This window comes from Otolemur garnettii, unplaced genomic scaffold (genome assembly GCF_000181295.1).
Source record: "Otolemur garnettii isolate 467f Iridium unplaced genomic scaffold, OtoGar3 scaffold00021, whole genome shotgun sequence".
Taxonomy (NCBI): Eukaryota; Metazoa; Chordata; class Mammalia; order Primates; family Galagidae; genus Otolemur; species Otolemur garnettii.
In genome coordinates this window covers 18,126,582-18,140,700 of record NW_003852416.1, presented here as the reverse complement: position 1 = coordinate 18,140,700, position 14,119 = coordinate 18,126,582, and the positions used below count along the sequence as shown (strand labels likewise).

The following is a 14,119-nucleotide window of genomic DNA, read 5'->3' as shown; positions in this document are numbered from 1 at the left end:
TGCTTGAAGTAGCATACCTCCCCTGCTGTGGGACTCCTCCAGCCCACCAGGCCTCTAGAGCTGGATTTTGTTGCAGACTCATTAAAGTCAGTCATTCCTATTTCTCAGATCTGTGCTGTGTGTGTGGAGGGGTGGGGATGGGACTCCTCACTGACTAGAAAAATCACCTGAGAGCATTTTTTTTTTCTAAATGAGTTACCTGCAGCAGACTCCTTGAGGTACTAGGGGGGAAAAATGCAGGTTGGTAGACACATAGATGATGGGGACCAAAATCACCTTCAGGGTTGAAGTGAGGAACTGAGGATAACTGGGGCTTTTGGCCCGAGTAATGGCCCCAGCAGCCCCAGGGCATTTCACTGGATGAGGGATGGGAGAAGCCTCTTCTAGGCCAGAGGTTCTCAGATGTTATAATTCTCTATAGGTGACTTTATCACAGATGAGATAAAAGCCACTGCTGGCAGGCCAGAATTTCTCAGCCTTGGCACTAGAGATATTTTGGGGCCAGATAACATTTGCTGTGAACATTTAGCAGCAACTCCTGCTTCTGCCTGCTAGGAGCATCTCCCCTTCCCCTAGTGGGACACGAACACCTATCTCCAGACGTTACCAGATGCATCCTGGAAGCAAAATTGATACCAATTTGTCACTGCTGCTCTGAACCAGTGGTTTTTGAGAGTCTGCATAGTGGTTAAAAATGTAGCTAATAAAGGGGCAGAGCTTTCGAGATTGCTTAATGCAGGGGTGTCCAACCCTTTTTTCCCCTTTGCTGTACACTGAAAGAATAAGAGTTGTCTTCGGCCACACATTAAACACAAATACCAAAGAAAGCTAATTAGCAAAAAAGGAAAAGTCTGTGCATACTTTTCACGATATCTGACACGAGGGATAAGCAAAACAGTGCTCACATAATCAGCAGAGGCCTGCCCCAGGGGAGCAGAAGTATACCCATGAACCTTACATTTTTCACTGGCTCCACATCCTTATCTGTACAATGGATAATAAAAACACCCACACTTTGTAGGGATATTGGGAAGATTAAAGGGGTTAACATTTGTCAAGTACTACTCAGGAGGCTGAGGCAGAAGGATTGCCTAAACCCAGGAGTTTGAGGTTACTGTGAGCTAGGCTGACACCACAGCACTCTACCCTGGGCAATAGGCTGGATGTGGTGGCTCACAGCTGTAATCCTAGCACTGTGGGAGGCCAAGTCAGGTGGACTGATTGAGCTCACAAGTTTGAGACCAGCCTGAGCAAATGCGAAACACCATCTTTACTAAAAATAGAAAAAACTGGCTCAGCGCCCATAGCGCAGTGGTTACAGCACCAGCTATATACATCAAGGCTGGTGGGTTCAAACCTGGCTCAGGCCAGCTAAACAACAACAACTCCAACAACAAATAGCCAGGTGTTGTGGCAGGCACCTGTAGTCCCAGCTACCTGGGAGGCTGAAGCAAGAGAATCACTTAAGCCCAAGAGTTTGAGGTCACTGTGAGCTGTGATGCCAGAGCACTCTAAAAGGGTGACGTAGTGAGATTCTGTCTCAAAAAAGACCAAGACAAAACAAAAAACAAAAAACCTGAGGCAAAAGGATTGCTTGACCCCAAGAGTTGGAGGTTGCTGTGAGCTATGATGCCATGGTACTCTATCCTGGGCAACAGCTTGAGATTCTGTCTCAAAAAAAAATTGTCAAGCACCTAATGAATTACCCACCAAATGCAGGTTTAAAGTGGGTATGTTTAGTATGGGCCTCATTAACTGCTTCTTATGGAAGTTTAAGTACCTCTAATTTCAGGAACGTCAAGAGCTGTTCCTGTCATTCAGAGTTGAGTCTCATCCATTGGCTTGAGTATGTACACAGGGTGGTATCCTCAGTTCTTGAATCTTGGCTTTGGTGTGAACACTATTTTCTCTGTGTCCATCCAACAGGCTGAACTTGGGCAACAGTCTGGGTAAAAGTCTGGCTGGTGCAATGGTGCCCTCTAGAGACTGCCCCAGCCCAGTCTCCCTTCAGGTGCAGAACCACAGTGTATCCCTCTTCTCACCTGGCAACAGTCACAGACAGAAAGAGGCCTAGTGGACTGTCTATCGGAACGACTTTATTTCAGTACACTGGGCCCCACCAGGCAGGCAACATGGTTTGTGCGAGGCTGTGCGAGGGACAGGCTCGGGCTAGGAGAAGGGAGGTGAGCTGGTTAAGCGTGCTGCAGTCCCCGGGGCGCCACATCACTTTCAAACACACCTGCTGCTGTGGCCCACATGTGGCGGGGCCTTTGGTCACAGAGAGAATACTGCCTGGAATCTGGGATTGGAGTGGGTACTGGTGTCACAAGTAAGGGTGACAGTGAAGACTGGCTGGCCCCAGCTTTGTGTGATCTGGACTGAAGGACTTTTGGACTACTATGAGGAGCCAGGCCTGGGCCCATCAGCATCTGGCCCTCTCCCTCCCTAACAGGTCCAAAGTCAAGAATGGCACAAGATCAGCCCAGATGGGGCTGTCCCACCTTTACAACCTAATCCCCTGGTCAGCTTGAGGCAAAAGGCAACTTGGTTAATTGCAGCTTTTTCCAGTCCTAAGGGTACTCCAACACCCCTCTTTTGCTAGGGGCCTCTGCCAAACAGTAATTGTACCTCCTGTTTCAGAAAATCCAACCAGCAAGTGGCCTGTTGATTCCAGCAAGCAGAAGAGGAAGAGAGGCTGGTGGGAGTGCCTTTGAGTGTAGCCAGTGATCCCAAGTGGCCCTGCAGCCTATGGACACTGTCAGCTCAGCAGCAGCAGAGGGAAGGCGGGGCCCTGGGTGCTAGGCTACACGTAGGTCTGTAAACATCAGCAAGCAGGGCAGGGATGGTGCCCTCTCCCCAGCCCCTCACTGAACAAACACTTAAATAAGTAAAACTGAAGATGGCATTGCAACATGGATGGATGAAAAGCGAGTGACAGGATCCGAAGCCAGCAAACTCCTTAAATTCTCCCAAAACCTAGAAAGGGACTGGCTAGGCTTGGAGCATTAGCTCTCTAGTCAATCAGAAGTAGTATGACTGCTGCTCTCCACCAGTGACCAGAGTGGTCCAGGTCCCCAGGTGAATGCAAGGACCTCCTGCTCTCTACTGAACCCAGAGGCCCTAGGACAGCTCCTAGAGTGTTTTTCTAGCCTCCATAACCAAAATGGCAACAAAACCAGATGGAACTCAGCCCCAACCCTCAGCTTGCGTCAAGAGGCATCAAGAACAAAGTGACAAACAGGGGGAGGCAGAAGTGGCCTGGGCCTCTGAGGGTGGGAGTGGGGTTGGGGTCAGCCCAGCTTGGATGGGCAGCAGCAAGGTCTCCCTAGGGGGTTGCCTTACCTCCCTCATCGTCTCTGTGTGGTAGTAATCGTATGGCCACACAGCCAGCCAAAGGCCCAGTTGGGGAAGAAGTGTGGCCTCTGCCGGCACTCTTCCCTGTCAGGGGCCAGTTAGTGGTCAACCCCACGCCTCAGGCCATCGCCATTGTGGGTAGTTCATCATCCTTTTTGGGCCCGGGGATCCCTGGGCCACACGCACGGAGCACACACTCTCGTACCCACACACACACTCACACATAGGCAGTTCTTTGCAAACACTCCGACTCAAGAAAGCGAGTTTTAAAGTGGAGTTAACTTCAGAGAGAGGTGAAGATGATGTCCCAACATTAGAAGGTTTTCCTGTGGATGGATCGGGCACCGTCTTCCTCATATTCCTTCTTGGAGACCCACATCTTCTTAAATGTGTCCAGGGAGGCAAGGATAGAGCCCCTGGAGTAGAGGGAATCCAAAGGAACAAACAGTGTAAGAGAGAAGAGGGTATTCATGGAGCCAGCCAGACCCCTGCGGCCAATTCAAATCAGGTTTTTCTTTAAAGGGATGGGGCACAGAAGGCTTATCAATGCCTTCTCTCCCTGCCCTTCTTATTCCCAGAAGAGCTACTCACCCAATCCATGTGGAATACAGTCTCTCCTGAGGCGCAGATATCTGCAAAGTGGGGTGGGAAAAAGAACCTGAGACTCCCCTTCCCCTCCTTTTCCTTCTCAGGCTTCTCTCAATGTCTAAGCAGAGAATAAATTTCACAGAATAGACTTAAGCTCTGTCTCTGCTAGACCCTGTGGCCTCTCTGGAGGGCACTGTGGCCTGATACTCTTCTGGGGAAGTAGGTTTCCAGCAGCCCTAAGTAACTATAGCTCCCAAGCAAGCTGGGGCTCTCTGGGAGCCTGAAGGAAATAGACTCCATGGCAAGAACCACACTCCATTTAGGATGCCTCCTCAGGTAGCCAGCTCCCTTTATCAGTCACTAAGATGCCAGACTCTGTGACAGGGGAGCCACCTGGACAAGGAGCACAGCAACAGTAAAAGTCAATCTTCTGTCAATATTTTTTAAAGAGACAGTGAACTGCTATGTTGCCCAGTCTGGTCTTGAACTTCTGGCCTCAAGTAAGCTTGCCAAGTAACTGTTTTTATAGGCATGTGCCACCATACCTCACTAATCTCCTGTCAAGACCATACATGGGGCCCTCAGCCTAGGACCTGGCATGTCTGAGTATTAGAACTACCTCCCTTTTGAGTGAAGAGGGAGAATGATAATGGAACCTCCCTCTGGGACTTAACCCTCAGGGTCAATGTGTAAGCTGGGACTAATGTGGTGCTGCCTGTAGAACCCTGGCTGCCCAAAGAGCTTGGGTAGAGCCAGAGGGAGGACACATCACGTAGCACTCCAGGTCCCTGGAGGCCCACTGCTACCCAGCCAGCTCCCACCCAGCTCCTACCCTAATCTTCACGTCTTTTGGAGCCAGTTTCTTCACTTCACTCAGTAGCCTGTCACCAAAACCTGAACAAGCAGAAAAGGAGAATCTCAAGTCAATTCTCTGAGTGTCTGAGCCCAGTAGGATCTGGATGTTTCCCAAGAGCAAAAACCAACCTTTGAACAGGGTGGAGCCTCCTGAAAGGACTATGTTGGAGAAAAGTGTGCGCCGCAGATCCATGTCAGACTTCTGAATGGCAAACACCAGGACTTCATGGATGCCCTCGCTCTCCTCACCGATTAAGTCCGGCCTGAATAGCAGCTCAGGGGCCCGGAATCGGGAAGGACCAATCTGCAGGGTAGAGGGCCAGATTAAGAGGTTGGGGCTGGGACCTAATTCCCTTTGGGAGTGAGAATGGAAGAGGCCCCTCTGCCATCTCTTACTAACCAGGTGGCTATGAAGACCAGGTTCAAGACAGACTCTATGTGTCAAGGGCCTCAAGGAACAAAGATTGGGCTCTGGGGAACAAATAGGGCTTCTGGGAAATTAGAGAGGGGAAGCTTCTATGTTTAATTCTAGCTCTCACATTTTCCATGTAAGAGATCTTTGGCATTAATACATGGATTCATTCACTCCTGGAAATTTCTTCCTATCAATGAGAGTTCAAGGGAGTGGCAACTCACCCTCCACTATGCCTAGAACAGATTAAGGACAGCATTAACCTTCCCCCTTCCCAATCCCATCCTGACTTGGGAAAATCCCTCTGGAGCCCCCTCCCCTCCACATGGTACCTCCTCTACAGAAGCAGGGCCCCTCTTGCTGCTCAGGTGGAGGGTGTAAAGGGACTGGTACACTGGGCTCCAGCCCTTGGGGCATCCTGTTTAGGCCCAGATCTCTGTGAGACTGAGGGGACTAAGGGACCACCAGCCCCCTACCTCAATGGTGCTGCCATCAGGCAGGTAGTACTGAGCCTTCTCTGTCTCGAGTGTCTCATCCTTCTGGGGGTTGATGGATAGGTAGCAGGCTCTCTATAGGACAAGCAAAACTGTCAGGCAGGCAGGACATCTGGCAAACACATGGCCACAGTCCCAACAGAGTAATGGGACAGTGCTGATATAGAAACCTGTCCATCTGCAGTGAATGCTCTAATGGTCACGGGAGCTGCTGCCCAGAAGCAGGAGCAGGGAGGTCTCTGTTGGCCTTCATTGGAGCTCTCTCACCTGCTCCACCATCCTGGTGGGGAAGCTTGGAAACTTGGCTCTCTGGATCCTGGGTCTAAGACCACAAACTCATTTTAGTCCTGGCCAAGGGATCTTTCTCCTTATACCACTCATATGGTACAATTTACTTAAAATGAAAATTGTATTACGACCTTTTCTTTTCTTTTCTTTCTTTCTTTCTTTCTTTTTTTTTGAGACAGAGACTCACTATGTGGCCTTCGGTAGAGTGTCGTGGCATCACAGCTCATAGCAACTTCAAACTCATGGGCTTAAGTGATTCTCTTGCCTCAGCCTCCCAAGTAGCTGGGACTACAGGCACCTGCCACAATGTCCAGCTATTTTTTTATTGTAGCTGTCATTGTTCTTACACTGGCCTAGGCTGGGTTTGAACCCACCACCTCCACTTTATGTGGCTGACGCCCTAATGGCTGAGCTATGGGTGCTGAGCTGTATTGCGACTTTTTTAAGGATGTAAAAGAACCTATGTAGTTTGTACATAAGATACAAAAAACATACTGAGCACCTGCATACAACTCCCTTTCCCCCCACATGATGGCAGCACTTCAGAAGGGCGAATCTGTCACACAACTGCCAGGAGGTCTGGCTGGGGAGAACAGGGCCTGAGCTGGAATCACTTTTCTCCACTCGCTCCTCACTGAGGTCCTGGCTCCCATTCCCCCATTCCCAATCCCAGCCCTAGGCCCACCCAGCCGCACTCACTTCTTTTATGGCCTTGACAATCTCAAACTCGGAGGATGAGTGGAAATCATAGCCCTCCTTACGCAGGTAGAGGCGAAGGAAGCGAGAGACATCCCGGCCAGCAATGTCGATGCGCATGATAGAGTGGGGCATGGCAAAGCCCTCGTAAATGGGCACAGCATGGGTGACGCCGTCCCCAGAATCCAGCACCACACCCGTGGTCCTACCTGTGGCATAACTGAAGAAAGAGGGAAAACCATCACTTTGCCCTAAGCCCTCACTCTGGGAAGAAACCCACTTTGTTTTAGAGTTCAATGTCGGCCCAACTAAAGCTTGGGCCTAACTTTTTCCAGGGGCCTTAAAATGTGCTGAATGAATACTAAGGAAGCCTGAGTGTTGAAGCAGGCCTTAAAACACCTGGATGAAAAGAGCTGAGCTCCTCCAAGCTCCCTCCTCCACACACAGACCAGGCCTTTCACTGTGAGCAGATGGCCTGGTTTTAAATTGCTTCACAGACCCAGCTTAGGAGCAGCTCAACTCTCCAGATGAAGAAAAACACTCAAATGTTTACAAGGGTCAGGCAGGAAAAGTAAATGAGTAAAGTAAAATAAGAATATTTTTTTCTTCCATAAAAAACTAGTTTTTCCCCCACATGGCCTTCTCGGTCTGCTTTTTTCTTTTTTTTTTTTGAGACAGAGCCTCAAGCTATCCCCCTGGGTAGAGTGCGATGGCATCACAGCTCACAGCAACCTCCAACTCCTAGGCTCAAGCGAGTCTCATGCCCGCCACAATGCCTGGCTATTTTTTGGTTGCAGCCATCATTGTTGTTTGGCAGGCCCGGGCTGGATTCGAACCCACCACCTTAGGTGTTTGTGGCTGGTGCCTTAGCCACTTGAGCCACGCGCCGAGCCTTGGTCTGCTTTCTTTTGGGTACAGATATCTATTTCTGTGAGATAAGAGGACCAAGTGTCTCCATCAAGAGACACAATAGAGAATGGGGTGGAGCATGGTGAAGAAGACAGGCTTGCAAACCCTATCTAAAATGGCAGCCATTATTTAGTTCTAGCTGATTTTTTTTTTTTTGCAGTTTTTGGCCGGGGCTGGGTTTGACCCTGCTACCTGCAGCATATGGGACTGGAGCCCCTACTTCTTTGAGCCACAGGCGCCACCCACTCTAGCTGATTTTTGCCCTGTAGAAATGCAGGCCCAGTATCATCAGATCTCATTTTTTCAGAGAAGACAGAAATTTGGATATGAAATCTCCCAAGTTTCAAATTCTGGCTCACAATTTTTATAATGGGGAGATAAAATAATCTCATTTCACAAATGTACAATCTCTGCAGCAGACCTAACCCTGGAGCATTACAGAAATGCAGGGCATGAGAACAGGGACTGTGGTGGTACTTGGATCAAGACTGTAGCCCCAGCCTGGCTGAGCACTGGCGTACAGTAACCACGTAATTTATTTATGTGTTCAATAAATACACGAACACATTACCGGGCCTTCAGGAAGAGCTGTAGCAGCAGCATGTGGCTTCCTCAGCAGGCCTCACAGAAAGCCTTGGCCACCAAACCCATTGACAGTACCAACACTGGAGTATAGTCACCACCAGTCACATCTCTTTTGGTTTCAAGTAAGAAGCCTAAATGCTCAGTTTCAGCAAAAGTCTCACTCCCTTTCCCACCATTCCTTAACCTTTCCCTAGCAGGGGTTACAGGGGGAGCTCAGGTTGCTCGGAACCACCCCAGAGAAGAGTATGCCTCAATGGTGCCAAAGGACTTCTTTCTCCACAAGGGGATGGAGCTAGCCCACTGCTACTCACAGGCTAAGCACAGCTTGCATGGAGATGAAAAGAGCTGGCACGTTGAAGGTCTCGAAGAAAACTTCAGCAGCTCGTTCCCGGTTTTTCCGTGGGTTTAAAGGTGCCTCAGTCAAGAGCACAGGATGCTGGTGAAAGAAGCCCAGCAGGTAATCAGGGTGAGGTCAGATCTCCACCCTCATTAGTACCGGGGGAGAAGCCCCAGCTTTGATGGTTTGAGAGCCTAGAGACCTTTGTCAGCCTCCTCTCCAAGAAAAGGCAACTTGGGCCTGTCACCTAGCCCTGCCCAAGTTGGATTCTTACCTTTCCAAATTCAAGCCCCCTTTAAAGTCTCATTCTGTCCCTTGCCTCCACTCCCCATTCCCCTCCTGTCCTCCAATGTTCATATATAGGCCCCTCTAGCTACTGTTTAACTGTCAAGAAAATTTTATTACATAATAAAATTCTGAATTATTATGATAAAAAAAAGTTAAATTTTTTACTCAAAATAGAAAATTAAATTTCAATATTGAATATGCTTTAAAAAAACTAAAAATATACCTTCCCTGGTAATTGAAACACCTAGCTTGCACCATCCTTTGCATTTGTGAATTGAGAGTTCCTTAGAAGTTAATGAGCATAATGGGCTCTGAATTCTGAAATATGTGGGTTTAAATTCCAGCTCTACCACTTTATACACAAGATGATCTGGGAAATACTACTTGGGGCTTTCTTAAGCTTCTGTTTGCTTATTTGTAAAATAAGATAACGCTACTTATAACTCATAAGAATGGTATGAAGATTAAGTTCGAATGTCTGAAAAGTACATGGCCTGGTGCCTGGCACAGAGTAAGACTCCAACAACCTTGGTGGTTATCATCATCATCCTTATTATCTCTGGGGCGGGGGTTCTGCCCAGTTTTGCAGGGCATGTGCCCTGTACACAGGACCCTCACCTCCTCTGAGAAAGTCTGCAGCTGGTCCTTAGAATAGACATATTGCCAGATGCGTTCCATGTCATTCCAGTCCTTGACAATGCCATGCTCCATGGGGTAGCGGATAGAGAGCAGCCCACGGTGCTCCTGAGGAAAGAAGACAGGACTTAAAGTCCAGAACTCTGTTCTCCCAGGATTGAGCTGACCAAACTGAATCACTTGGAAAGGAGGCTTAGCTCCCCGAGTTTCTACTCCATCGTCCTCACCCAAGGCTAAGGGTGCGTACCCATTCTCTAAGTCTCTGGACTCCAGCAAACTCCCCTTGCTGCCCAAATTTCTGAATTTCTATGGGTCCTTAGGTGCTTCTAGAGCAAATGACAGGAGGAACTTTCCTCATTACCTCATTTCAGGACATAATCTCTGGCTCCCACTTCTGGGTCTCAGCACTTAAAGCCAAAATGGCAATAATGCTTCTGTTGGGCTGCTACTAGAGGCTGCCTGAGGGTTCTGCCCAAACTGTGCTAATTAACTCATCCCTAGGGTACCAGCCAGTATCTCCTTGAATTTGAATTCCTTTTGCCAAAAAAGTAACTATGCCAGGCAACTTTTTTTCCTTGAGACAGAATTTTACACTGTCACCTGGGTAGGGTGCAGCTGCATCACTGTAGCTCACTGCAACCTCCAATTCCTGGGCTTAAGTTATCTTCCTGCCTCAGCCTCCCAAGTAGGTGGGACTACAGCTACTAATTTTTCTATTTTTTATAGAGATGAGGTTTTGCTCTTGCTCAGGCTGGTCTCAAACTCCTGACCTCAAGCAATCCACCTGCCTCAGCCTCCCAGAGTGTGAGGATTACCGGTGTGAACCACCCCGTTTTCTAGACTGGTCTCAGTGTTTTCCAAAGTGGGGTTCCAGATATTTCTTCTGTAAGACCAGAGGCTACTCCTAGGAGAAATAAACAGCTAACAGGCCTAGGGATGAGAGAACCAAAAGGGAAATTTTAAGTGAAAATTTCTCTTTTTACTCATGGCTGTGTCCACTTGCTGGGACACTTCCCATGTGGTAAATAGTGAAGGTCCTTTGCAGATTTGAGGCTTGTTCTATAGGCCTGGAAATTACCTCAGCTTTGGGGCCAATGAAGATGTCACCTTCAAGGGCTCCTGCCATGACACGAACATGCTTGGGTCTGCCCACACTAGAAAAAAGAGCAAGGAGGACCATCAATTTTCATTTCATGACAGCACATATAAACACTCAAATTCCACTGTGATTATCTTTGAGGAGTGAGGGTACAGTTGATTTTGATGTCCTTTTTTATAGTTTTCTGTATTTTCCACAATTTCCACAATTAATGTGTATTATTTATTATTTCATATGTTTATTATATTTGTATTACTTTGTAAATTACTGAAACAAATTTTAGAGGATTCAGTACTTTTAGTTCTTCTTTTTTCCCAATGTATGTGCAGACCAAGAGAGATAAGGAAATAAGAACTTCTAAATATGAATGGTTAACTCAAAAATTTTGGTCTCCAGGCTTGGCGCCCATAGCTCAGTGAGTAGGGCGCTGACCACATACACCAAGGAAGGCAGGTTTGAGTCTGGCCCAGGCCTGCTAAACAACAACAACTGCAACCAAAAATAGCCGGTGTTGTGGCTGGTGCCTGTAGTCCCAGCTATAAGGGAGGCTGAGGCAAGAGAATCGCTTAAGTTAAGGTGACCAGACATCCCACTTTTGGCAGGACAGCCCCGATTTTTAACAATTTGTCCCGTGTCCCGCGGCATTTTTAAAAAGTCCCAATTTTTGGAAAGAATGCACGACAAGCTAGGGAACAGCGGGAGAATGGGAAGGGAGTATATGGTTTTTGGCTGCCATGTGGCTGTTTCGCCAGGATATGAGTTTTATATTATTTTTGTTAATTTTATAATGTTAAACTTTAATAATAACAAATAATTGTTGAGAACTGCTTATCAAAGTTCGCATTGTTGATCAGTTGTTAGAATTCGCCCACCATTGTTTGCACTTAATGAACGATGGCATTTTTTGGCATTGGCAATGACAAAAACATTTTGTAACTGTCTCTCAGATGATATACATCGCACTGCGTACTAATACTAGTTAAACAAGTGATGTCAACAAATCAGCTATTCAGATAATTTAGGTAAGTAATTTATTTATTTCATAAATTTAGAAACAGACAGTACTCTTATTATTTATATTTTATAGTGGTGGCAAAAAGTCTAGCACTGGCCTTGAAAGTGACACAGCTTGGTGCCTGTGGCTCAAGTGGCTAAGGCACCAGCCATAAACACCTAAGGTGGCAGGTTTGAGTCCAGCCTGGGCCCGCCAAACAGCAATGATGGCTGCAACCAAAAAATAGCCAGGCGTTATGGCTGGCGCCTGTGGTCCCAGCTACTTGGGAGGCAGAGGCAGGAGACTCGCTTGAGCCTAGGAGTTGGAGGTTGCTGTGAGCTGTGATGCCACGGCACTCTACCTAGGGGGAGAGCTTGAGGCTCTGCCTCAAAAAAAAAAGAAAGTGACACTTACCACTTATGAGGTATCATTATTAAAAATACATATTGATAAGGAAAGGTCAAATCTTGGGCATCAGCAAAAATCACAATAGAGAACAAATGGTTAGAAATATTTTATCATTTTGAAACAAACCATGTTCCATACAATAATGCACTAAAAATTGTGGGATATGGGCTGTCCTTACCAGGAACTAATGCTGCGACTGAACGCGTTTTTTCTACAGTAAATAAAGTGTGGACATCAGAAAATTCACAATTAAGTGTTGAGACTTTGAAAGCCATTTTATGTGTGAAATATAATTTAACAAATTCTTGTGAAAAATTTCATGACCTTTTAAACGATAGCAATCTACTAAAAAAAATTCACTCAAATGAGAAATATGCCAAAGAATAAAATAATACTGTACATAATTTTTTTAATATATTATATTTGTAAATTGTACTTATGTTGAAATTAAAAATATATATATATTACAATACTGTTTTTGCATTCTATGAAAATTTGTGTTGCTCCACATAGACCAAATTTTTAATTAAGAACCTCGCGCCCTCCCCTCCCCCATCAGTGGTGTCCCGCTTTACCAGTGTTAAAATCTGGTCACCTTAGTTTAAGCCCAAGAGTTTGAGGATTCTGTGAGCTATGATGCCACAGCACTCTACCGAGAGCTACACAGTGACACTGCATCTCAAAACAAAAGAAAAAAAATTTTTTGGTCCCCTTAGCCTCCTTCCCAGGACCTTGCCTAAGTAAAACTCAAGATAGACTCGACAGCCACTTTCTTTTCGTCCCCCTTGAAACCTCTTCCCTAGGCCTCTGTGCTCTTCTGTCTGTAGTTTTTCTACATGGCACTCTACCAAGGGCTACACAGTGACACTCTATCTCAAAACAAAAGGAAAAAAATTTTTTTGGTCCCCTTAGCCTCCTTCCCAGGACCTTGCCTAAGTACAACTCAAGATAGACTTGACAGCCACTTTCTTTTTGTCCCCCTTGAAACCTCTTCCCTAGGCCTCTGTGCTCTTCTGTCTGTAGTTTTTCTGCCTTAGGAAGAAAGTTCTGAGAAACTCATTCTCACTAGGCTGGTAGGTATGGTGTAATGTTGTTTTGTTTTCTGTTTTTTATTTTTTTGAGACAGAGTATCACTTTGTCATCCTCTATAGAGTGCCATAGTGTTATAACTCACAGCAACCTTAAATTCTTGGGCTCAAGTGATTGATTCTCTTGCCTCAGCCTCCCAAGTAGCTGGGACTACAGGCACCCACAATGTCACCGTTTTTTTTTTTTTTTTTTTTTTTTTTTTTAGAGACAGGGTCTCATTCTGGGTCAGGCTGGTCTTAAACCTGTGAGCTCAGGGAATCCACCGGCCTCAGCCTCCCAGAGTGCTAGGATTACAGGCATGAGCCACTGTTCCTGGAGGTATGGAGTAATGTTAACCCCAGCCTGGGTGATAAGAGAATTTTTTTGAGACAGTCTCACTATGTCACCTCAGTAAAGTGCTGTGGAATCACAGCTCTCAGCAACCTCTAACTCTTGGGATTAAGCCATTCTCTTGCCTCAGCCTCCCAAGTAGCTGGGACTACAGGCGGCCACCACAATGCCCAGCTATTTTTTTTGTTGCAGTTGTCATTGTTGTTTAGCAGGCCTGGGCTGGGTTTGAACCTGCCTGCTTTGATATATGTGGCTGGCACCCTAACCACTGAGTAACAGGTGCTGAGTTGTGATAGAATTTTAAAAAGAAGGCTCCCTAAGAGGCAATCATTCCAAGTATTGGTGACCAATGATAAAATTTTTGGCATCAGATAAAATCAAATTTAACAAAAGAGGCCTCTTGCCTGTGTCTCTCAAATTGAACCATGTATACAACTATTTTCTTTGCTGACTTCAAACCCAGCTCCAGGCCCTTGCTTGTTGTACCAAGGCTGGCTAAATGAGAATTTCTCTTCCTGAAAGAGGGAGGCCTGGCCATAAAACAAAGCTGATGAGCCAAACATCTGTCTAAGCTACAGAATGACTTACTAGTTTGGAAAGCAGTATTTGGGGATCTGATCACCAGCAAAACCAGCTTTAATAACACCGGATCCCTGAGGAGAGAGGAGAGAGAAGTCAGAACTATCACAAACATAAGGGAAGTTTTTTTTTGAAGAGAGAGAGAAACCTTACATTTGTTGTTTTTTTTTTTTTTTTT

The 14,119-nt window shown here is 46.5% G+C and overlaps 1 protein-coding gene across 5 annotated transcripts in view; it reads right to left on the bottom strand.

The window, feature by feature from the left end:
• Positions 1-2,076: 2,076 nt before the first annotated feature.
• The window catches only part of ACTR1A (ARP1 actin related protein 1 homolog A), a 33,683-nt gene continuing 21,640 nt past the window's right edge, over positions 2,077-14,119 (bottom strand). For 2 of the 5 annotated variants that reach the window (XM_023511640.1, XM_003787217.3), the window contains 10 exons: positions 13,951-14,015; positions 10,521-10,596; positions 9,425-9,550; positions 8,493-8,617; positions 6,691-6,907; positions 5,686-5,778; positions 4,927-5,101; positions 4,775-4,836; positions 3,946-3,986; positions 2,077-3,770 (listed from right to left, as the gene is read on the bottom strand). In XM_023511640.1, the coding sequence (XP_023367408.1) occupies positions 3,668-3,770; positions 3,946-3,986; positions 4,775-4,836; positions 4,927-5,101; positions 5,686-5,778; positions 6,691-6,907; positions 8,493-8,617; positions 9,425-9,550; positions 10,521-10,596; positions 13,951-14,015 (1,083 nt within the window). In that variant the 3' untranslated portion in view covers positions 2,077-3,667. The other 3 variants (XM_023511642.1, XM_023511641.1, XM_023511643.1) reach the window with 3 other exon arrangements.